General features: G+C 35.5%; 1 protein-coding gene across 11 annotated transcripts in view; it reads right to left on the bottom strand.

Moving 5' to 3' along the window:
* The window catches only part of PPFIA2 (PTPRF interacting protein alpha 2), a 488,573-nt gene that overhangs the window by 397,302 nt on the left and 65,062 nt on the right, over positions 1-26,209 (bottom strand). For 8 of the 11 annotated variants that reach the window (XM_082742763.1, XM_082742772.1, XM_082742771.1 and 5 more), the window contains one exon: positions 3,223-3,276. The exons of the other annotated variants lie outside the window; for them this stretch is intronic. In XM_082742763.1, the coding sequence (XP_082598889.1) occupies positions 3,223-3,276 (54 nt within the window). The remainder of the gene's footprint in view (positions 1-3,222; positions 3,277-26,209) is intronic. 11 annotated transcript variants of the gene reach the window in all.

Raw genomic sequence — 26,209 nt, 5'->3', positions numbered from 1 at the left:
ACTGGGTGTTGTATGTAAGTGTGAAATCATTATATTGTACACTTGAAATTAATATAACACTCTGTTAACTAATTGAAATTTAAATAAAAATTTAAGAAAAGGAATTAAAACACTATGGTAAATGGTATACAAAAAAGCATTAATTTAACTTAATGATATTTTTACCCTTTACAAGTTAATTATTTTCTTTCACTCAATTTTTATATGTAAATATATGCTGTAATTTTACACTGGAAGTTAACTTGTGATCCAATTTTTGTAAATGAAAAAGACATGCTAAATGTAAACTATGTCTGATATAATTTTTCAAAGATAGTTCTAAGGCAATATTAAACTGATATTTTTCTTAATGATGGAAAAGCTTTTTTCTAAGATGACTGTTATTTAGAGAAATCTGTAAATTCTACCTACTGAACCAATTAATTTTCAGTTTCTGAATTAAGAAAAAATCCTTCTTGTAATCCTTTTCAGAAGAAGAAAGTCATCAAAAAACTTGAAATTGCCTCTGAAAATCATGAACGAATGATTCTCCCATTCATTATAAGTACTGAACTGAGACTATTGAGTTTTCAAAAAAACTAGCTAACATTTATTGTTAAAAATATTAATGTAAACTATATTCTTGGAGTTCTTCAAATTTATTCTTACCAGGTATACAAATTTATTTATAATGACATTTGCAAATGTACACAACTTTTTGCACATGTATGCTATATAAAATACAAACTTCACTTTTTTTCTCATCCTTCAGAAATAATATATGTGTACCCACAGAAAAAAAATGGATTTTTTAAGTATACCACTTACACCCCTGAGATCTATGTTATACTGGTAAAGAAATTATTTCACAGCTATGCATCATTGTGGTGGCATTCTGAGATGACATTCCTTCAGCACTTTATATATTCTGTATAATGAGGGGGAAAATACAAGACCTTCAACCTCTTATCAATAAAATTTCATCGCAGAATGGTTTTACTAATATAAAAAACATTTATACAAAAGACATAACTGTAGAAATGGACAATAGTACTTAGATGATCTATCATAAAGATTTTTTTTAAATGGAAAAATTATAAACAATTTCAAGTAGATTTAGGTTATAATTAATGTAATCTGACTTTAAGTTTTCTAACTGGGAGCAAAAACAATAGTTTCATTTAAAGTCTTATTCTTAAATATCTGAAGTGACACTAGATCCTATTACCATTTCATTTCTATTCAACTGCTTTATATAAGCTTTATATGGGACTAAAAAATGATTTTATTACACAGTTTCTCAAGTAATATGTTCTAGACAGCTCTTTGACAATGGGGAGTACTAAATTTATGTGTACTGTTAACTCCCTAATTAGACTGCCTAAGCTCATGTAGGTAAAAAATACGCACAGCCTGAATTTCAGAAAATGAAAACAGCAGTATAAAATATCCAACATCATGGCAGGACATGGCCAAGAGAGAATCTCTATTTCACCATATTATAAACCACACACACATATACACACACACCCCTCACTTTGAGCTATTGGGAATGAATCTAATGAAGCTTGCCTTCTGTGTACCATCTTTCCTTTCTGTGATCATTTTTCCTTTCAAGAAGCTTCTTTCAACAACTAGATTTTATGCCACTCAATCTTCCATATTTGGAAGATGTCTTTTTTGGAAGGATATGATTAACTTATTTTAACAGATAAATAATGAATAAGATTTTTATCACCCCTTGCAGGAGAGAGGTATTTAATTTTTATTTGAACCAGGGACAAATGCTTGACTTCTAACTGTGGAATTCTTTTAGGAATCAGTGGTCAGGTGATGGTGGTATTTTGAAGGAGAAGGACTTACTCTTCTAATAAAAGTTGAATGCTATGTACAAATACCATGCTAGGCAGGAGAGTGAAATTACATCCCATAAGCAGGTCACCTGTACTACTAAAATAAAGGACCAGTCGTAAATCCTGTCACAATATACTGGTTGGCTGACTTACATTTCATCTTACCTTATGCTGTAATATAACAGGGTCAAGGACTAAATATGAGCAGTTATTTGAAGACAATATATTTTTTCCCACATAAATTCAGACAATGAAATTAAAAGGAAGGGAAAGGACTAAAATATGTTGTTTGGCCTACTTCAGGAGCAATGTGATGATGAGACAACATCATGAAACATAGGAAGGAGACAGGAGAGATAGAGGTACATTGAAAGTTATCTTTTTAACATCTCCTGATGTTTTAATGTGATTATGGACTTCACCTAGATACCTCAATGAAGTATACCTAAAATTGATAACATTGGGTTCTGTGTGTTCAGCATTAAACCTCACAGTGCTGGGGCGCCTGGGTGGCTCAGTGGGTTAAGCCGCTGCCTTCGGCTCAGGTCATGATCTCAGGGTCCTGGAATCAAGTCCCGCATCGGGCTCTCTGCTCAGCAGGGAGCCTGCTTCCTCCTCTCTCTCTCTCTGCCTGCCTCTCTGCCTACTTGTAATCTCTCTCTGTCAAATAAATAAATAAATCTTTAAAAAAAAAAAAAAACCTCACAGTGCTAAGTGAAAAGCAAACAGTGATAAAAATTTATGCATTGACTCTCTGTTGAAACTGAATCTTTTTACTTTAGATATACACTGTGAACTCATGTTTGTACCTCAAACATGAAATCATGTTATCTTAGTCAATATCTTCTGAAAGCAGATACCACAGAAAGATGTTCCAATACTAGACCATTAATCCTTCTTATTGCTTAAAAGCAATAATCCTTTAAAATTTCAGAACACTTTCTCTAATTTTCTAGAAGCTCCCTGGATAAAGTAGAAAAGAAATAGCAATATCAAGAATGAATACTTGAGATAAAGGGCTAATAAAATAATTTTTCTCAGTAACTAGAAAATATATTACAACCCAAACATACATTCATATCTAGAATGGTATACCCTCACGTTCCAAAAGTTTTGGTGTAGCCCCATAGGACATGAAGTATTGACATATTCTAATGAAGATTTTATTCTGATCTTAGAGTCAATACACGGAGATGAATTTTATGAAATACTGAAACTTTTTAAAACACCAAACAATACCCCAAAACAAGTTCACTTTTGTATTAATTACTATAAAGGCTCTATATTTCAAAAAATATCTATATGACAAATTGTATACAAGTAACTGATGATCTGGTGTATACATAATTCAATTTGCCAATAGTTAAATTTAATAAAGAATCTAACTTACCGGCGGATCAGCCCCCTTAGAACCAGTCAGACCTCCTGTTAGGGATTCGATATCCTGAAAAGGGGAGAGGTGTTGATTGTAAAATGCCACTCAACAGCATGGAGAATTTCCCAGTCCCATAGTGTCATATTTTATTTAGCTATGAAATTAGAGCACATAGCTACATTTGTTTACTTTGTTTTATTTTCAGACAACCTTGCACACTACAACACTATACAAATAGTCTATATCTAAAAATCTAGATATTTTCCCTACTTCTGTGGCATCTGTAAAAAAAATTAAATGTAAACAGACTAATTATTCTGGATATATGCAAAAATCACTCTAGGTAGGAAAGCAATTTTGTACTCTAAGGAGTTGAAGTGAGGACATAACAGAAAAAAGAAATTTTAATAAAAACTGCAATTTAACATGTTATTTGTAAGAATATAAATCCCATGAAAAATGATTACCCTATAAAATTTTTAATTATCTCTAGTGCACTCTATTATTGTACTTAAAAGATAAAAATATAAACAGACATGGGCAGATTAGCTATTCTTTTACAAGGTTTGATTTCTAATCTTGAATCAGTAACTACAGAAGAGCATTCCTGAGTAACCGTCAAATGTATCATAAACAGAGAAACGGGTGATGCTATGACAAACTGGAGAGCATATGCCCCGTTTACAGGTACACATAGAGCTTAGCCAAAATGTCTGCTCAGTGGCTGTGGGACGAGTCTGTGGCTACAGTGAAGAGTTGTACTTCTTGACAAAAAGTTTCTTTCTTGTGACCCTGGTCACTTATCTGTTTGCATCTTTTTGACAGGATAGGATGAGGAACCTGGGAAATACAGTTGCAGTAAGAAATCAGAGATGAGAGAGAACTGAGTGAAGACTGAGGGAAGAGAAAATTAAATGCCTGTGACCAAAGAAACAGCCAATACCTTTACATCATTAGGAAGATTTATGCTACAAATGCATTTGGGACTTAATCACATCATTGTGTCCCTGGTGTCTCAAAAACAGGGAATCTTAACAAAAAATACAGGGCTGAAATGAGCATGTGAAGGCAACATTAAAAGCAGGACAGGGGAGAAGGAAGGAATAAATGATGTCATGAAAGTTTCCATTGGAAAAGGCTGACTTCAAGCAAGAGCTTAACGGGTGATGAATTTCTGTATGCATATTTTATCAAGGGCCATAAAAGATAAGGCAACCATAAGGAATACTTGCCAAGAAAATTGTTATCTGCACTGGAACAAATATATTGTACATAATGTTTTTCCCTATTCAGCATCCCTTTGAGGAACTTCCTCTCCCTCACTCTAGCGCCAAAAAAGACTTATAAAAATTGCTTCAAATTGCTTCCAAAGCCTTATGGAAAATTAAGGTAATATGGATTTGGGAAGATATAATGGTCGGGTCCATGCCCTTGATTCTATCATTTGAGCGACTTCTGAAACTAGATGTTCTCCCCACCTGCAACTTTAAGTTTCTGGCTCTCAAAACAGAAAGATCCTAATTAATATGACTGCATTATTGTTAAGTCTATTTGTAAAAGGCTCTCCCTCTTCATCTTGTTGAAATTCTTTATTTTAGCACCATGCACACCATGAACAATCAAATCACCTAAATTATTTGATCTAATATGTTCTTTAACATTCCTGTTAAATCATCTAAGTAATCTTAATGCCCTTATATAATAAAACCAAAGTGTGAAACATATTTATAAACTCACAAGCATTTTTTAATCCAAAGGTAAACTATAATTTTTAAACCTGTTTTAGAATTTCATGTAATGAACTGACAACATAAGATAGTAAAGTGGCTGAAACACTAGATCAACAGAAAATAAAGCATAATCACTGCACCATTTGAAAATACACCAGTTATGACCATGACAAAAAACAAAGTTCTATTCATACAAAAAGTGATTTCCAAGTACATTTAGAATGAAAGAAAATGATGTTAAGTATATTTTGAGTTAATATATGCCTTTCTAAAATAAAGACTTTATATAAAAGTACATTAAAGAGAAACACTTCTAATTCATTAACAGACAACAGAGAAATTGATTCAGATTAAAAGCACTTTAGCCATTTATTTATGCATTGTCGTATTTTTAAAGTCATATCATAAAGATTTCTTACTATCATATATATGAAAATTTACTACTATCTTAGATAAATTGAATCAATTTTCAGATTCCTAAAATTTTAAGCCTTTCGTGACAGTTACCACCCTGAGAAAAATAACGCAAAAGTAGAATTTAGAACGTGAATGCAAAAGGCACTGATAGTCATGATTTTTTAACATGCTGAATTAAAGCAAACTAGGAACTCACAGCTCTAAACAGAGTACAGATGTACATTCTTATTCTGGTTATTCATTTAAATGAAAAATGATTTCTTGAGCTCATATGCTATTTTGAGTATAAGTTGAAAAAAAGCGTCCTACTTGGATGGATGCCCAAATTAAACACAGCTTATCTATCACTTGATGCAAAAATAAACTTTTCAGGTGTGAATAATGAGCATAAGTGTTCATGAATGCATTTATGTTGTAAAATTAATAGGTGAAATAAATAAATCTTTTGAGGAACACTACACATAACTAAAAGTGAGTCCATTTTTTGATGGTTGCTGAATATTTTTTCTGCAAATATAACTGAAATTCTTAACAAATCCATCTATCTTGTTATTTAGGTATCTTTTTATGGAGATAACAACAAAAATATATCAAGACATAAAAGTATCAATTTCCTAGAAAGTTTATTAGTTATTATAATAATGTTTGACTAAAACATTCAAAATAAACTGATTTTTTTAAATTAGGTTACAGAATTTAATTATATTATGTTCATTTAGATTTAATAGCTTCATTTAGATCTAATAGTTCACTTAGATCTAATAAAATATCTATTACTTGAAGTACATAGTAAATACTATGTACCCGTAAAATGCCTTATAAACATTAACATTATTACAGACTTATAGAGTACTTATTTCTTTTCTCACTTAAGAAGTTAAAAAGTTGGGGTGCCTGGGTGGCTCAGTCATTACGTGGCTGCCTTCAGCTCAGTCATGATCCCAGGGTCCTGGGATGGAGCCCTGCATCGGGCTCCCTGCTCAGGGGGAAGCCTGCTTTTCCCTCTCCTACTTCCCCTGCTTGTGCTCCTGATCTGTCTCTCTCCGTCCAATAAACAAATAAAAATCTTTAAAAAAAAAAAAAAAGGGAAGAAAAAGAAATTAAAGAGTTTACATAACTTACCCAGTCTCATATAGCTATTATGAAGTGGTATTACAAAACATATTTGAATGACTGCAAACTTGAATTTATTTAATACCAGTTTTAGGGGAATAGCTTTACCCTGGCATTCTGGTTACCTTGAACATATCCACATGGACCAAATAGGCAGAGGTAAACAGTAGGCAGGGCTACATGTTGGTGGAATGTTCTGTCAGCCTCCTAAGAACAGAACAAGGTAGGCAGTCTTATAAAGAGTTTCATACAGCTGCATCTCATTCACCTCTCTGGCACCAATGAGGCATGGAACTTTCCTCCTCACTCTTTCCCACCCTAGCTCCATCTGCAGGCAGTAAAACTGCTTAGGTGCACTATGGGACTGGCTCCTCCCCCGTAACCTCTCCCTCCTTGTTGTCTGTCATCTGGTCCATCCAATTTCGTGTCATCCTGTCCAGGATGGGTCCAGGCCAGTACTAGAGTGAGGCATCTGATGACATGTCTAGGGTATACAATTTAGGGAGGCATTAATTATGAGGGTCACACAAGTGCTGACCCTGCATTTGTGGGATCCTGAAAATGAGTGCCTCCTTAAATTTTGTCCCTTAGGCACCTTATCTTTAGAATCCAATAGGAATAGGACTGGCATTTGTACAATCTTAGGAGTGAGTGACTCCTCAAATGTTGTGCCCTAAGCACCCTACTTGTCTCACCTAGCCCTAACGCTGCTGGGGATATGGAGAGTGGACACCACGGTGACTCTGTTTATGTTGTATATGTAATACACTCTTTGAATCCATTTAACTCATTGCTCCCCAGTTCAATTTATAAAAGTATGCCAAACGAACCAATACCTGCCCACATGCTACTGCTCAGGTACTGCTGCTTACTACCACTATTACATAGCCTCCATTACATGTGTTGCCATCATCTACACAGAACAAAATAGAATAGGATCCTTTTTTCTTTTTAAAGACTTATTCATTTATTTGAAGAGAGAGTGAGAGAACATAAGCAGGCAGAGAGGGAGAAAGAGCGGAAGAAGCAAACTCCCCACTGAGCAGGGAGCCCCATGTGGGGCTCCGTCCTAAGATCCCAGGACCATGACCTGAGCCTAAGGCAGACGCTTACCTGACTGAGCAACACAGGTGCTCCTAAACTAGGATCCATAACTACGTAAACAACTTTATCTCTTAAAAAAAAAGTTAGGGTAGGCTGGGGCGCCTGGGTGGCTCAGTGGGTTAAGCCTCTGCCTTGAGCTCGGGTCATGGTCCCAAGGTCCTCGGATCGAGCCCCGCATCGGGCTCTCCGCTCCGCGGGGGGCCTGCTTCCTCCTCTCTCTCTCTGCCTGCCTCTCTGCCTACTTGTGATCTGTCTGTCAGGTGGATAAATAAAATCTTTAAAAAAAAAGTTAGGGTAATGGAAGTTCCACTTATTCTTCAGGGTATCAAATAGCTAAGTGAGGCTATTAGCCAGTCCTTGACGCAAGCTGTGTGAAGGCAGCCTCATCTAATGTGGGAAAGCTCTGCTTTTTGGTAAGCAAAGGCTGGCTCATGAATCAGAAGTCTCAAGTCTTGGGAAGGTTGAGCTGCAAGTGCAGTGACTAGTGTCAGAGCGCTAAGTAGAAGGAGATCTAAGGGCAGGGGGGACCTCGGGTTATCACATTAGGAGAGATTTAAAATAAACTCCACATTGTGCACCACTGATGCTGTTGGTTGCCCAGCTGTGCCCCCCCCCTCCCCACGATGCCCTAATCCCAACAGTTAACAGAATTTTTCCCTTGACAGACACTTTCAATAATGGAGCCTAGGGATTAATCATGTGGTTTTCAATGCAAGTCATTAAGTTTGATGTTTAAGTCTTACTTCCCCCACATGGAAGTAGGGGGGAAAAAAGAGGATATTGGGATTGAAGTCTCCCTCAGGGCTATTTGCTGTATCCTTATTTTTATACTTAAAGAGTAGGATTAGCCAGTTATGGTCAAGGAAAAGCAGTTAAAACAGACTGGGTAGCAAATAGATTAAAAATAAAGAAAATAAAATTTTAAAAGTCCATTGAGTCTAACATTGTTCATGCCTTAAGACACAGAATATCATGAAATCTGATAGTTACATTTAAAGTTAATATCAAGTTTCAAGTTTTACATTTCTAAAAAGCCACTTTATATTATAAAAATACTTAAAACATTACAATATTGTTATTAGTTACTGATATTTTAAAATTTGGTTTATATATATTTAAAGTTTGGGAATATTTTAAGAATGCTTTTGGGGAAATTGATTCAATTTGAATTTAGAGTACACTTAGTACATTAAAATAGCCTATCAAAATGTATCAGTACAGTGAAATCAATAAGCAATATATATCAACCATTTTTACTGAATGATTATATTATTTGCTCCAAGATATTTAAAAACATTTGATGAGGTATTTTATGTTTGTAGCGAAGTTTACAAAATTCATATATATGCAAAATACTAAAATTAAGCATTTTTCTCCCTTTGAGAAAAATTCCTCAAAATTCCTCATCTCCACTCTTTCTTCATGCAGCTTTTGTCCCCACTGTATCACAGCAATCTTATCAAGGTTGCCACTGATATCCAAATGGCTGAATCAACTGTAAATGTTCCATCATCATTTTCTTTGATCTCTAAGGTACAATCAACAAACCTGACTGCCCCATCTATCTTTCAATACTTTTTTCGTGGCTTCCATTCAGTTTCACCTTCTATATAATTTTATTTGTTAGCACTGACTAAAATATCATGTACGCTGATGAATTCTGAAATTTTATCTTCAACTTCAACTTATCCTCTAGCTATATAAAATTTTACAATGCAAAAATCAAACTTAATTTCCACCTCAACCCCTCCCACAAATTAAGTTCTTGTCCCAGTGCTCTCCATCTTGACATCACCATTCACCCAACTACTCAGGTCCAAGTGCATCAGCAAATCCTTCCAATTCTATTTAAAATATGGCTTGAATTTGACTATTCCTTACCACATACATTCTTACCATGCTAATCCCTTGGACCACTATTGGTGAAATTTCTCCCTTGGATTAAAGAAAATAGCCTACCTCTCGTCTTTCCATCTGTCCTTGTCTCCCCTTCCCCCATATCTTCTCTACCCAGCAGCTGGAACTATCCATTCAAAATACAAGCTAGATCAGATTCTTCCCCAGATCCAAACTCCCTGATGGCTTCCCATTAATCTTAGAATAAAACACAAACTTATTACCATGTCTTGCAATGCCTTGTAGTGATCTGGCCTTGGCCATCTCTCTGATATCATCCTTTTTCCATTACCCCACTTTCATGCCCCCCAGTCACATTGATCTCATTGCTATTCCAGAAACCGTCCAAACAGGAATCCTACTGCAGGGTCAACTTTCACATATTTTTCATGCTGCTTAGAATGTTCAATCTCTAGATATCCTCACTCCCTCAGATCTCAGTTTAAGTAGTAAAATCTCAGACAGACTTTCCCTATCTAAATCAGTGAAAGTTCCATCCGGAAACAAATAGCAAACTCAAAAACATCATAAAAGAGCATTTAATAAAAGGATACTTGAGGGGCGCCTGGGTGGCTCAGTGGGTTAAGCCTCTGCCTTCAGCTCAGCTCATGATCTCAGGGTCCTGGGATCGAGTCCCGCATCCAGCTCTCGGCTCAGCAGGAAGTCTGCTTCCCCCTATCTCTGCCTGCTTCTCTGCCTACTTGTGATCTCTCTCTGTGTGTCAAATAAATAAATAAAATCTTAAAAAAAAAAAAAGGATACTTTAAAGAGGTATGGATGGTTCAGTGAATCCAGAGGAATGGTAATGCACCAGGACTACTAACAGGTAGAAGTCTTAACCAATCCTAAGTCCAAAGAAGTAAGATAAAAGAACAATGTTGTCAAGAGTCCAACAAAGGATGAACACCTCTCATCACCGTCTAGAATAGCTGACACACAGCAGGAACTCAATAAATACTTTTTGAATGGATTAATAACCCAATAAAGCACATAGTATCATTTTTATACATAAAAAAGCTAAAGCAGAGTATATAAATGCAGAATTTCTCATTTTTTATATAAATAAATTACTTTGAAAGATGGTTCAAGGCAATAGTGTTTGCACAACCCATCTTTATAGAAGGCCTGAATGATTTGCCCAAGATCAAACAGCTGGTAAATTCTGCAAAGAATCTCTGAATTCCAAGTGTTATAACCCCAAGCACCATGTACATTTTTTCCATTATACATTACTGATAAGACATCCTCCTAAAGGAAGAGGCACTCAATTCTGTATTATCTTATCTTAAGGCAATAAATTTCTATATTCCCAGGGTTTCTAGTTCATAAGAAGGAAAATATACAAAATGATTTAATAGACAATAAACAATACATTAAATTTATCTTCTGATGAAATACTGTCAATACTTCAAATTAAAGACCTGATGACTTGATCATTGTATAGTGAATGCTTGAAAACTTTCTCTAACCTATGTGTTTAGCTATAATAAATAGTTCAAATACATTGAACTACAAGTCAATAATGTTTTTATGTAACATCTTAGTGTGTAGGTTCACAGCACTGGGAAAGAGATACAGAAGAAGAAATTTCCTCAAAAAAATCATTCAGTTTTTCACACAATGCTTAATGGAAACAATCTTCCATCAAAGAACAGCATCTCCTTGAGGCAAGCATCCAAATAATGAAACTGAGTTTGTTAATGAGGCATCTTTCTCCTTTACCAGACTTAAGCTGTTAGTGTTTCCTTGGCAACTTTACAGGGTAAATTTCCTGGGAGGCAGAGAAGAAGCAGGGAACACACACAACCAATCTTATATATCTTCTTTCCTATGGAAGCCAGAAAGAGCCCTATTTAGTCATTCTTTGAAATTTAAAAAAAAAAGGAAAATAACTATATTTTTACTTTGGGCACAGTCTAGCCTGAATCTGAATTTTCTATAAGCCACACCATGAATTCTTTCATAAAACAATGACTGACTGAGGCACTGTGCTGAACATGAAGAGCATGATGATGAATAAGTCAAGGTCACAGCTTTCAAAGGTTTCAGAATCTAGGGGGGAATCAGAATGACAGACAATTTAGTCGGTGTATGTATACTGTACACATAATAAGTGCAAGGCATCATACAGAATCAGGTGTATGGAATCTAGAGGCTATGACATGTCTCTGACTTCAAGGATCTTTTCAGTCAAAGAGTATGTCAGTCTCAGAGTAAAAGTAGATCTTTCAATCTAGCAACATGAGGAAGGATTCTGGAAACAAGGTGCTAAAATTACACTATATAGGTGTTAAGGAGATTTTTAGGGTGACAATAAGTTTCAGTATTTCATGTTTCCAGAATTGGTTTTGGTTTTGAAAGCACACTTGGCAAGTTTTTCCTGACACCTTGGCTGGGTAACAATGAAATTAACACTTATTGAACATTAACTATACCAGACACAGTATAAAGAACTCTACTGCCTTATTAAAGAGCATCCTAGCTCGTTTAGCTGTTAGTTCCATAATTTTTAAGATGGCAGAGAGTCTTCAGGAGTTTATATGACTTGACAAAATCATACAGCAAATAAGTATTCAATCTAAATAGGCTGACTCCAAAGGCAATAATTTCTAACAATTCTTCTCTTTTAAATAAGTGGAGGTGTGGAGGAAAAAATGAGGACAATTTCTTGGCAAGACCCATGGTGACTTGGGAGAAAACATACTTATTCAATATTTCTAGAAAGAATGAATGGCCCTGCAAGCAGAGTTTTCCTGAAGTGAAATGGATCATCTCTGATGGGAAAAAAGAATATCCTTGTTTGACCTACAGGTATGAGACTGAATGCCACTGAATTTAGTAAAAAAGTAAAATTCCAAAGACTTTTGCCATATATTTTTAATTTCAAAGTATTATCTTCAAACTCACACCTAAACAAGAAATCTAATATGTTTCAAAGACATTACTGTACAGTATTATATGAAACAGGGTTTTCTGAAGAAAGTACCAAAGAGATTAAATGTTCTACCTTTTCCATGGAGTACCTTCTTTGAAACGTTTTTCTTTACGAATTTTTTTGGGTGTTGCTTTCTTCTTGTCTGTTCCCTTCCATATGGCTGATGATAAAGGAAATCTTTTGCTGCATCTTGACTCAGTCTCTATCAGCTCCTCTTTGCCAACTTTTACACACTGATGTATCCCTGTTATCTCAAACTCAGTATGTCCAAATCAGACACCATCTCCTCTCCTCCTCTCCCATTACTATGGCCAGACACCTCCCATCCAATTTCTTCCTCTAGTGCTTATCTTGTTGGTACTTCCAGTAAACAGTCAGTTGCCCAATCTTGATTTCTGGAGGTTGATAAAGTCTTCCCTCACCCTCGTATCCATATACCAACCCAGTTAATTTTTCCTTCTAAAATATTAGCTCAATTCAATCTATCACCTACTTTTAATAACTACTGAATTCACTATCTTATTCAAAAACCTCATTTTATCCACCCCCCCCCAAAATGCTGGTTTTACCAAAAGAGTGTATTTTTTGAGTTGTTTTTTTCACACTCATGCTCATATAATCTTGACTCCTGAGAAGCGGTTCTCAAAGAGTGATCTGGGGACAGGTAACATCAGTGTCACGTAGGAATTCAGAAATATATTTTCTTTGGGTGCCTGAGTAGTGAAATCAGTTAAGTGTATGTAGGCTCAGGTTACTGGATCATAGGGTCATGAGATCACCCCACCTCCATGCTAAGCATACCTACTTCTCTCTCTCTCCCTCTCCCCTCCCCTACCCCCATATGTGCATGCTCCCTCTTTAAAAAGACAGAGAGGGAGAGAGAGAGAGAGAGAGAGAGAGAGAGAAAGAAATGCATTTTCTTATGTTTTACTGCAGTCTTGCTGTTTCAGAAACTTGTGTTTGAACAAGGCCCCCAAGTGAGTCTGATGCAAACTAAAATTTGGGAAACTGTACTCTAGAAATGATGTGCTTCAAATATAAGTATGTACAGGTTACTTCTATACCCAAAATTCTTAATTAAGTACCCATTCTTCTTAGGAAAAACAAAAAATATCAAGAGTATCAATGAGGTCTTTCATCATATCATTCTGGACTACATTTTTCCTTTTACCACTTCCTCAAAAGAATCCTTATACTCCTATCATAATGAACACTATACTCCCTTTTTTGTGTCGAGTGTTTTTGCTTTTTTGTTTGTTTTTAACTTCTATGCTTCTGCACCACAGATCCTTCTGCCTAGAAAGCCACCTCCCTCCTATGGATAAATTTTACCCTTTGAGATCCACTGCAGGCATCACCTCCTCTCAGGAGACTTTCCTGAGTCCCTCAAGCTAGAGTATTGGTTCTGCTATTAATCCCAACATCTTGTACTTAACTCTATCACAACTTTACTACACCATTTTATAATGGTCATTTTACCCAGGTGAAAAAAAAAAAAACAACTGAGGGTTATATCAGCTCAGTACTGTACTTATTATTATCTCTGTATCCTCAGAAGTTACCATAAAGAACAACCAATACATGTTAAAGTAAGTTGATAAATTTATGTTGAGTTTAGCTTCCTATGAATTTCTCCTGCAAAGAGAATAAGCTGATTGGGTGACATTAGTGGGATCACTTTGAAATGTGTGTTATCCTATATTAATAGATTTTTCATCCTCATTATATGTTTGTTTCATTAGTGTAAAGCAACCATTGAGAAGCTGATTATCATGGAGTTTACTGCAGAAATTGAACTTCTGGGTGGCAAGACTGATGACCAGATATTTTTGTTAACACAACAGAGGCACCATCCCAAGAAACCCTGCCTTAAAGACGGTCAACAGCCCTTCAATTCTACCTCAAGCCTGCAAAATGCAACACACATGAAAGAAGAAATACCTTAGTGATCAAGAGAACAGGTTCAAGCCTATGTTCACTGCTCACTAGCTTTGTGAACTTGAGCCAATTGCCTGATATTCCTTATGTAAAATAAGTCGATCTATGTCCTAGTATCTATCTTAGGAGGACCTTGGAAAACTAATTATGAAGGTTCATGGAAAGTTACTTATTGGTAACTTAAGGTAAATTGTCAACAAATACTAGTTATTACTATACAAGAAATGATGCATAAACACAGATTAGATTAAAATTGAGTAAAATAAAGATGGCTATTTACAGATTACATACTGAGACATGTTGAAACAGATATGGATTAGAATACATGTGGATAAGACCTAGATATGGATTATTTCTAGGCATAAATCTTCATTAAATTTCTAGAATGTATGTTCCCTGAAAGCCAAAAGATCCTAAATCCTATATTTTACCTCCTCAATCCACCCTATAGTTTTCTGTGCATTTTATGGTTTGGGTTATCATAAATTTTCACACTATTTTAAAATATATAATTTTTATTTTTCCTATTAAAATTTGAGCAATATTTTTGCTAGAATTATTTAGTGAATAAAATCCATACCATGAACCTATCACAATTTACTCCTCTTCCAGTTCCATGTGTGTTATCTGGCATCACATCTTCATGCATCATGGTGGGCACCTTTCAGCCTATTCAAAATGTGCAATAGCAACTGAGAGAAAAGATCCAACACTTAAAAGAGGTATCAGTGTTATAATCCAGGATACACATAATTTATGGGAGATATAGCTATCCGCCATTGTTGGTTAAGAGTTAGATTCAATTGCTGTGATCTTAGTTTATAATTAAACTCCACTTATACTTAATCTTTCCCTATCTGACACAAAACACAAATAAATAATGAGGAAAAAAATTTTATTTGTAACTCAGTAAATAATAGCCGAAAATATTTACCAGGTCAGAAAAATATCTGGAGATTATTCTATCTGAAGTGATTTTTTTAGAAGAAAAAATAAAATACACCTGTCCTCCCAACTATAATCTGTAATTCTACTGACTACACCAAAGTACCTTAAGGCCATTTATCATTTTGAATTATAAATAACTGTAAGAAAGAATTGCTTGTGAACTGAAAACTAAACACAGCAAATACTTTATTAAAATATATATATATTAAATAAATATTTCTAATAAATATTTACCTTACCAGACTCTAGGTATTAAGCCAACTAACGCTAACAATTTTTAAGATAATCAAAAAGCTGGAAAGAGAGCAGATAAAATGTTGTCAAATTCATTAAGTTTACAGTTTCGGAGGGTTTGGCATGGGATTTTCAGCTAAGTGTTATGTATTTCATAATCATATCTTAATTTTGGAAATAACAGCCATGGAGGAATCAGATAGATTGAGAATTTGAAAAAACAAGTATCTCTAGCACTCTAAAATCAGATATGCAAACTTTCCAGAACAAAGTCTAATCTGAATCAAAGGGATATGCAGACAAACTCCCTGCATTGCTATTTGGGGAAAAATTCATTCACCAAGTTCTAAATCACAAGAAGTCAATTTCAAATTCATTTCCTATTTCTTCTGCTTTTGAAATGATGAATGATGATTAGAATGGTAACCAGAAATAGCAACAGGACATATGATTTCTCTATTTTTCTTCTGGGTAGCTCCATTTCAATTGATGCTACCAAAATTCTGATATGAATCAATGTTTATAATATCAATATCACTTTCTCAAAATACTATTAAATGAAAGGAAATGAAACTGACTGAAATGAGAGCATAAAATGCACTGATGTTATATGACTAAATTAATTGAGATTATAACATAATGGAAGAGTCTTCTAACCTGGAGACTTAGAGTCAATGACAGAATGGTCTCTAGTCAGTATATATTCTACAGACAGTCTTGTTTTCTTTTATTCATTTGATCAGATTTAAAAAAAAAAAACAAAAAAACAAAGCTAAGCTTCAAATTTATAATACGCTTTGATTTATCACGAATAATTTAGAATATTTTATATTCAGATCTTTCTTTTCCTTCATATTCCTGGAAGATATTTTTCATTATTAATTATTCTTCCCAAATGTAACTGAGAGCATTCATCTGAACCACACAGCCAGGTAAGAATTCCAAAGTGCAGAGAATGTTAAGTCTTTTGAGATTAGTGCAGTAACAAAGCATGCATATTTCTCTTGCTTAAAGCCACTCAGACAGAAAATGCAGACAGTCCTCATTTTGCATGGCACAGTGTTAACTGAAACTAGCGAATATAAGAACCACATCCTGACTTTGCACAGCTCTGTGATAACTCAGCTACCATGTAAAGCAAGGACACAGCCTCTGGTTCTGACATGCACCAGTCTCCGTTAATACAATATATGTAGACTGAGGAAAGCCTGTAGCTACATTTCAATGGTAGATCAGTCTTTACTTCTTTGCCTCCAGCATCCCCAAAATTGGATTGTGAATCCTGAATGCATAATGCAGTAGCTATATAACCCAATATCAAAACTGGATAGTTTCTCAATTTTTGCTTGGCCCAAAGGCCAAGAACAATGTTACAGTGACAAGTATCCCCACATCCTCAACCAAGGAGCTACAACAGGTAATGCTAAAATACTGTAAAAAAAAAAAAAAAAGTTTCTGCCAAAAGTGATGGGCATCTTCTCTTACTGCAGACATTATTGGTATATTGGGTAGGAAAAATCTTTCTATATATGTTTTATTAAACTAAGAACATTTAACATGGGGTCTATTCTATTATTTTTAAGTACATAATGCAGTACTATTAACTTATAGGCACATGTCGCACAAGTCCCTGGAACTTATTTATTCTGCATAACTGAAACTTTATACCTGTTGATTAGCAACTCCCCATCTCCCCCTCTCCCTGGCCCCTGGAAACCATTATTCTCTGCTTCTACAACTTTACTATAGATACCTCACGTAAGTGGAATCATGTAGAATTTGTCCTGTGACTGGGTTATTTCACTTAGCATAATATTCTCAAGCTTCATCCATACTGTTGCATGTGGTAGGATTTCCTTCTTTTTAAAAGTTGTATAACATTCCATTGAGCATATATATGCATGTGTGTGTATGTGCACATGTTTAAACGTATGTCATATTTTCTTTTTTTTTTTAAGATTTATTTATTTGAGAGAGAAGGAGAACACATGCGGTAGGAAGGGGCAGAGGGAGAAAGAGTCTCAAACAGACTCCCAGTCTTGGGCACAGAAAGCCATGCAGTGCTTGATCTCATGAACCCTGAGATCATGACCAGACCCAAAACCAAATCAGACACTTAACAAACTATGCCACCCAGGTGACCCAGGTGCACTTTATGTCCTATTTTCTTTATTCATTTATCTATTTAAGATTTCTCCACATCTGAGCTACTATGAATAGTGCTACATTGAACATGGGATCTTTTCAAGATCCTAATTTTAATTCTTATAGATAAATATCCAGAAGTGAGACTGCTGGATCATACAGCAGTCCTGCTTTTAATTTGTTGAGGAACCTCTGTACTGTTTTCCATAGTAATTGCCCATTTTGCATTCCTACCAGTAGTGTACAAGGATTCCATTTTTTCCACCTCTTTATCAACATTTGTTATCTTCTTCATGTATAGTGCAGTATCCTTGCTTTTCAGAATGTCCAGCAACTTCAGACATGGGTACCAAAGCCTATTCCCATTTCTTACTCCCCAACTCCTAAACAAACAGTCACATAATCCCAAAGACCATATCTGGCCTACCCAGGAGGGTATACATCCTAAAAGGATCCAAATGATCCAAAGGACTTTCTAAAAAAGTTAAGCTACCTAGCATGAAGATAGAAAAATGCAATTCCAGAGAATAAAAAGTATATTAATTTCTTATTGCTACTGTAACAAATTAGTACACCTTAGTGACTTAAAAGAACACACATTTATTCTCTTACAATTCTGGAGGTCAGAAGTATAAAAATCAAGATGGTGGCAGGGCTGAGTTTCTTCTAGAGACTTCAGGGGAGAACTATTTCCTTGCCTTTTCCAAAGTCTAGAGGCCATCTGCATTCCTTGCCCCTTTTCAACTTCAAAGAGCATCCCTTCAATCTCTGGTTCCATTTTCACATCTCCTTTTTCTGACTAACTCTCTTGCCTCCCTCTTATAAGGCCCTTTATGATTACATTGACCTCATCCAAATAATTCACAACAGTCCCTGCATCTCAGGATCTAAACACACCTGAAAAGTCCCTTTTACCATACAAGGCAACATATTCACAGGTTTGGGAATTAAGACGTGGACATCTTGGGTGATTGTTATTTACCCTATCATAAAGGGATATTAAAAATATAAGCCAGAGTAGGCTTGACCTGAAACATCAAAACTGTACGTATAACTCAGATTCAAAACAAACATTTTCTTCACCAGCCCAGCCAGAAGTCCACTAAACTTCCATTATATTTATATTCATGTGTTAACTGTCATATATTCTACCATTTCTTTCCATATAAATTTCAACTTCCTTAGCAGAGATTGATCTACACCCATCTATGTTCTAAAAGCTCTTGATAAATATATCAAATCAAAACCCCAAAGCAGGGGCACCTGAGTGGCTCAGTGGGTTAAAGCCTCTGTTTTTGGCTCAGGTCATGATCCCAGGGTCCTGGGATAGAGCCCTGCATCCGGTTCTCTGCTCAGCAGGGAGCCTGCTTCCCCGCTTTCTCTCTCTGCCTGCCTCTCTGCCTACTTGTGATCTCTGTCTGTCAAATAAATAAAAATATTAAAAAAAAAAAACAACCCAAAGCAATAGTAGGATGTTGAGAGTAGGCAGTTGCCTGTACAGTGGAAGCAAGGTCTTCTTAAGGCCTCTAACAAAAAGGACTTCCTTTTAGGTGCTATTATACATTGTTCTTCTATTCTAAGGCATTGAAACCTAAGGCATAATTAAAGGATAACTCATTATTAGAATTAGTCACTAACACGAAGTGAATCATTTCAACATATTCTAACCCACCCTAAACACCTCCAGCACAAACTTACTGGGAGGAAGTACATTAAGTTACTCATTCTTTTATTGTCCACACTACATTTGCTAAACGTCTTACACACAAAATAAGATTACTTCAACAAGTACCTATTGATGGATAAGAGCTCAAAGCAAACTTGAATCAGTCGTGGGGAAGAGATGAGTCATTTCAGACCAAACAAGAGAATTCCATAAGGAAGAAAGCTTTCAAAAAGAGAAAGAGAAGAATAAGATACATTTTCCTTTTTTTACAATATTTAGTATGTCTTTGGAAACTGTGGTAGGAAGTCGCTAAAATGGCTCTCAATGATTTCATGTTCTGGAATTCAAGCCCTGCATATTTCACTCTCCTTGAAGTGAGCTAGACCTAGTGAAAACACATTAAAAGTAATGGAGTGTCACTACTGAGATCAGGCTCTGAAAAAATTGTGACAACCCTCTCTTTCTCTCTCAGAACCCTCTGGAGGAAGTTGCTACATTGTGAGCATCCCTATGGGGAGATCCATGTGACAAGAAACAAACATCTTGTGCCAAGAACCAGCTGGAAGTGAAGCTTGCCAGGCTCTAGAAGTGAACTTAGAAGCCGCTCCTCCCTGACTGGAGCCTGAAATATCTGAAGGCCTGGCTGATGCTTTGATTCCAGCTTTAGGAAAGACCTTGGGTTTGAGGATCCAGCGGAACCGCACCAAAGCCCTACCCACACACTGTGAGATAATAAACGCTGTTGTTTTAAGCCGGTAAGTTTTGAGGTTTACAGAACTGTGTACAGTTTACACAGGAGTAGATAGCTAATACAGCAACTAGACTCAAAATTCATACATTTCTAATCTACCATTCAATTTTGTACGTCCACAATATAAGGGCTCACTATAAAGTAACAATATTTCACAGGATTAAGCTTTTTGTATCAATAAATCCATAAAAAGTTATTTTTCTTCTATCTTTTTATGCATCTGTACAACTCTAACTTTATTTCTAAAACCAAAGCAACAATCAGGAAAAAACACTAAGTGATCAACTGATTGCCTGCATTATTAATAATTATGAGTATGAACCAAAAAAAGTATGCATAACTCACAATATGCCTCTTTCCTTACACATTTTCATTGTCTTGACATTTCTGAATACTTAAGAATCCTTACATTTCTAAGAAAAGCATTTTTTGTGGTCATTACTACAAAGTTGAGTTTTGATACCTCAGAACCTTATAAATATCAGTTACAATAGGAAATCCTATAAAGAAAAAGCAGTATCTTTTCAATTATGTATGAACAACTTAGTCAAATTGACACAGCAGAATGTTTTAAAAGCACTGTGATTTTTAGCTACTGAATATACCATCATAGCAGATGACTCATACTTTATTTTTAACCTGAGATATTTTACAACAGAGATTAAAAATACTCCTCATTCAATGTCTGACCACATAATAAAAATATGAACATATCCATCTAATTCATTTCTACCTAGTGTTTAGAAATAAATAAGGCAGTTTTAAAACATCCTTTTGAGGAAGCACTATAAAGTATAGAAGATGTTAAAATTCCATGTAAAGAATATATGAGCATTTACAAATGATCCAGCCTCACTCTGCACACACACACACACACAAAGCAGCCGAAATTTTTAAAAAATGTTTTCCTAAAAAAACTTATCTTTCTGCTCAAATGATCACTAGTATACATCAACTGATTTCAGCTTCTTCTAAATGGGTTTTGCATTTTATATTCCCAACTCTAGTTTCCTTAGGCAACTCCTTGACCTCATTCCTAATTCCCAGGGCTGTTATATAATTGTCGGAACAAGCAGGGTCCCCCCAACATGAGAGACAAATTTATCCAGAATTTTGCAATCAGAAAATAGACTCAGAAGCTAATTTAATTTCAACATATGGTGGTTCTATGGCATGTGGTTTGGTGTTAGTGTTAATATGTAGGGCTGGATAGCATAGTTAGGGATATGAACTTTAAAGCCAGAATACCTGGGTTTGAATCTGATCGGATGTGTAACCTTGGGTTAGCTATTTAACATTCCTGTGCTTTTCTGTCTCACATAGAAAACGTAAATAATAATAGTACCTGTCTCACATGGTTGTTGGGAGGGTAAATGACTGCATACAGCAAATAAAACTAGGGTTAGCTGGTAGGAGCATAAGCAAAAGCAGCTGCAGTAGCAGTCATTGCATATTGTTTTCATTTATTTTGTTTTAAATTTTGAACTACATACTGATAGAGTAAAACAGTCTGGCTCTTCCATTTTACCAGGTGTGTGGCCTACAGGCTCTCCCTCTCATCCAATCATGAGGGTGTGGGGACATAATTTCATCAGGACACACTGTGACTGAATAAAGAGTAAGGAAAAAAGAATGACATGTTTCAATATTTATATATTTAAGCGTTGAATATTTTACTTACAAAATCATGAAACAACCAGGCCTCTCTTGTGAAGTAGAGGCAAAAGCCAAGGTTAATAGATCTCACAATCTTTTTACAGGTTTAATGAGATCTATAGTAATAAGCAGGTTTCTCCAATCTTTCTTGTGTACCACGGCTTCAGCGAAACTTTTTGTTCGTAACACATAACACTGTGTTTCATTTCTTCAAAGTTTACTTTTGAATGAGCAATTTCTCAAGCCACATCATGAATCCTTTCTCAGAAAAGGAATTAAAAGTGTTTTGGACACTTTTTTGGAAATAGCAATATAAAGTTACTATTAAAATAGACCCAATTAGTCTTGACCTATTTGATCTTCCGCTATGTTTTTCTTCACTACATGAAAAGACACTATCTTTTCTCTTTAAACCACATACACTTAAAAGGAAATAAAGTTCTACCTTTTGAATGTGATTTTTTTTTTCCTTCCAGAAGCAAGAATACTTTTTGCATGTGAAGGTAAGATTTTAATCTTAAATTTGGACTTACTGTGAATCTAGAATAATTTTTGTTGTTGTTGAAATGAATCACAGACAGATAATACCAAATGGGAAAATTAGCAAGTTTCACAGAAAATGTAGACTGTCCTGTGAATTTCTAAATTTTATTTAATGAGTATGTTTTAATTGTGTGATGAATTAAATACAGAAAGGAAGACAATCTTTTTCTCTCATTTGGGAGGTCTTATCAGAAAGTGACATCTAAAGTAAGATAATTTCTCAGCAAATCATTTTTAAAACCTTAAGACTAGAGGCGCCTGGGTGGCTTAGTGGTCTAAGCCTCTGCCTTCGGCTCGGGTCATGGTTTCAGGGTCCTGGGATCGAGCCCTGCATTGGGCTCTTTGCTCAGCAGAGAGTCTGCTTCCCCCTCTCTCTACCTGCCTCTCTGCCTACTTGTGATCTCTGTCAAATAAATAAATAAAAACCTTAGGGCTATTCTGAGTCACTAAATGTTATGCCATATGGTAAGTTACAAAAAATTATGCTAAAATATTTAAAAACTGATTTACAATATACAATTTACATTAGTTACAAGTCTTTTCCCTTGCAACAACTCTCGGCTCGGACTAGGGAGATGTATTTAATTTGTTTGGGAAGGAAAGGAAAAGAAAAGCAGAGAAATTAAATAAGTTGTATTTATAATTATAAATAGTTTTAAGGCCACTTCAACTGAAAAATCTACACATAATTATATCACACTACTGGATTTAGATTTATATTATTCAGAAGAGGATAATTTACACTTCTAGGTAATAACACTAACCTAGAAACTGCAAGAGAACATAGAAATGAGAAAATGAAAATCAATCAATATGTTAGAAATGTTAGAAATGCTCTCACATTGTCTCCCTTACTATTCAGCACATTTCCTCATGGCTTTGTTTTGTTCACTGCTCAATTTATAGGTATGTGGACCAGTGTCTGCATATGATAGGCATTCAGTAAATACAACTGAATGACTGAATATTAAAATATACTATTTTAATTCAAACCAGGCTAGAATGATCAATCAAGTTAAGTCTTTGAACTTACTTTTTTTTAAAACAAATTTATATATGGTGTTTGGAATCTAAAAGATAAAATACTATAAGCAATGTGGTAAGAATAATCCTATTCAGATAAATTTGTTTAGTGACATTCTTAAATAAGCCATATTTTTAAATTAACATACAATGTATTATTTGCCCCAGGGGTACAGGTCTGTGAATTATCAAGCTTAAACATTTCATAGTACTCACCATAGAACATACCCTTCCCAATGTCCATAACCCCACCACCTTATCCCTAACCCCCCAGCAACCCTCAGTTTGTTTTGTGAGATTAAGAGTCTCTTATGGTTTGTCTCCCACCTGATCCCATCTTGTTTTAATTTTTCCATCCCTAGTTCCCACAATTCTCCACCCTGCCTCTCGAGTAAATAAGCCATATTTTTAATATATGTATACACACATATTTTCATATATACACATATATATACACAAATACTTTTACATATACATACATATGCACACATTTATATATACACAGACATATATACATACTTTCATACACACACACACTGTTAGTGGAAACAGACTCATTCTCTTCCTCCTTAGAGTAGTGGCTTTGAGTAAACTGGAGGTAATCTATCTGTTGCATGTTCCATGATAATTACCACATATTACAATAAATGCATTTTAGCACAAAGGACTTTATTATAAATATTGAGAAAGCTAAGATATTGCTATCCATGAGTAACTTTGAAAACAGACTTATTTCTTCTAATTTAGAAAAGCCTTTAGATCAGATACTCTACTATCAAAGGATATATAGGATCAGATGATAGACCTACTATAAAACACCTACTATAAAACAACAAAAAGACTTCAGAAATAAAATATTATAGGATTCAAGAAATTAGAAGAAATCACTAAAGATGATACACCAAGAATAAACCTTTTTTAATGAGCAGATTATCTATCCATATCCTCAAACATTACTGAAAGACGAAACAGGACCAATTCGATTTGTATTTGTTTGTTTCAATAGTAGTTTCAACATCTGATAGAATTAAGCAGTCCCGACTCTGGTATACATCATATAAAATCTTTTTAAATAAATATAACACATAAAAATTATTTTGATTTGTAATGACTTTAAGACTGTATAAACACTACTTTTTTAAAGAGATATTTCCTTCTTGTTTTAAAGTTTATTTTACCCAACACATCATAAATATTTTATGTATCAAAAATTGTGTAGCGGTGAAACTACTTTGTTCATAGCAGTCATGTAAGCACTTGTCCAGAATATCTGCACTTAAAAATTATGATAAACTCCCTAAAATAAAAGATAGCTTCTCCCCTGATCATTAGAATTAAGTATAGATTTAAGTGTGATCAAAATAAAAGAAGAAACAAATTAGTGGATTCTAAGATGATTCCATAAAGATGAAAGTTTACCTTTAATGTATTTTGTCACCATAAATTATCTTACAACATTAAACAATATTAATTACCATATCTTCTTAAAAAGATTTACTTGGGGGGGGGGATGGGCAGGGAGAGAGGGAGGGGGGTTCCCAAGCAGACTTGGAGCTGAGCATGGAGCCTGATATGGGGCTCCATCACACCACCCAGAGATCTCGACCTGAACTGAAACCAAGGGTCAGATGTTCAATATACTGCACCACCCAAGCACCCAATTATTATATCTTAATATACATTTCTTAGCCCTGAATTATCCTCCAGCTATCCCCCTATCTCTCCTTCTGCTGCTGTCCCTCAGAATAATTTGTTACTTAAACTGTAACCCCTGGAGGATTTTACTAGTTACCAAGCACATTTAGATATGGCCTTAAGAAATACATATACTGGCAACAGGTCTTTGGGGAGAAGGACGATGTAAGACCGTGAAGCTGGGCATGCCCAGCTTGCTCAGGGTCGAAGGCCGCCCCTTCACCAAAGCCGGGCAGCCGGGAACACCCGGCCAGCCCAGGGCGGAAGGAAAACCGCCTGTTTCCCTTATCCGTTTTCACTCCTTTCTCTTCCCAGAAGTGCCCGTTGTTTGTTAGATGAGTCCTTTGAATGTGCTTGTTTAACTATAAACTTGATCCTCGTCCTTGCTTGCCTGCAAGACCTGACTAACGTTTGACCTTCATCAATCCTTTTGTTGGCTATTGTTTTTATCCAATAAAAGTGAGACGGTGGAGTTGCTCCTGGCAGCAGTCCTTTTCGACTGTTGTCCCCTGCTCCCAGTCTCTGGCCGCTGACTTGTTTGTGCCTAATTCTTCTCCCGTCGCCGCCTGGAAGCAGCCCCTTCCCTTTTAGTCCATCTTCTAGAAGCAGTATAACTTTCCCTCTCTGTATCTTCACTTACCATTTAATCCCAAACCTGTTTCTGCTTCAATTCTACTGAATCTTATCTTGCCAAAGGCACAACAATCTTCATGTATAGCTAAATAAAATTCTTATTGGATATTCACGATAACATGGTTGAATCTTCATTTCTTGAAATTTTAACCCAGGAGACTTGCTGCCATGAAAATCCTGAACTCTCTCCTAGTTCTGACCCCCATGAGCACTCCTTCCCAGACTCTTTCATGCATGGCTCTTTATCTGAAACTGGTATCCCTCAAAATTAAATCCTTGACTCATTTGTCTTCTTACTCTGTGATTCCCCTGGAGGATCTCATCCATTTATAGGGTAATGACTACTGCATGGACTGATGATTCCTGAATCCTTATCTGTCCTGTTGCTTACTGTCACGGAGAAATCCCAAATATAATGCATCCAAACTGAAGTCTTCATCTTTTCTTTTCAAATGACCCTCATACCTCCATTAATGATACCAACACTCATTACCCAGATCAGACTCCGTAGAATCCCTGGAAGATTCCTTCTCAATCACATCACCCAGGCCTTCTAATTTTACCTCTGAGTTAGT

Source organism: Mustela nivalis, assembly GCF_964662115.1.
Source record: "Mustela nivalis genome assembly, chromosome: 7".
NCBI lineage: Eukaryota > Metazoa > Chordata > Mammalia > Carnivora > Mustelidae > Mustela > Mustela nivalis.
This window is presented reverse-complemented; position numbering and strand designations above follow the sequence as displayed.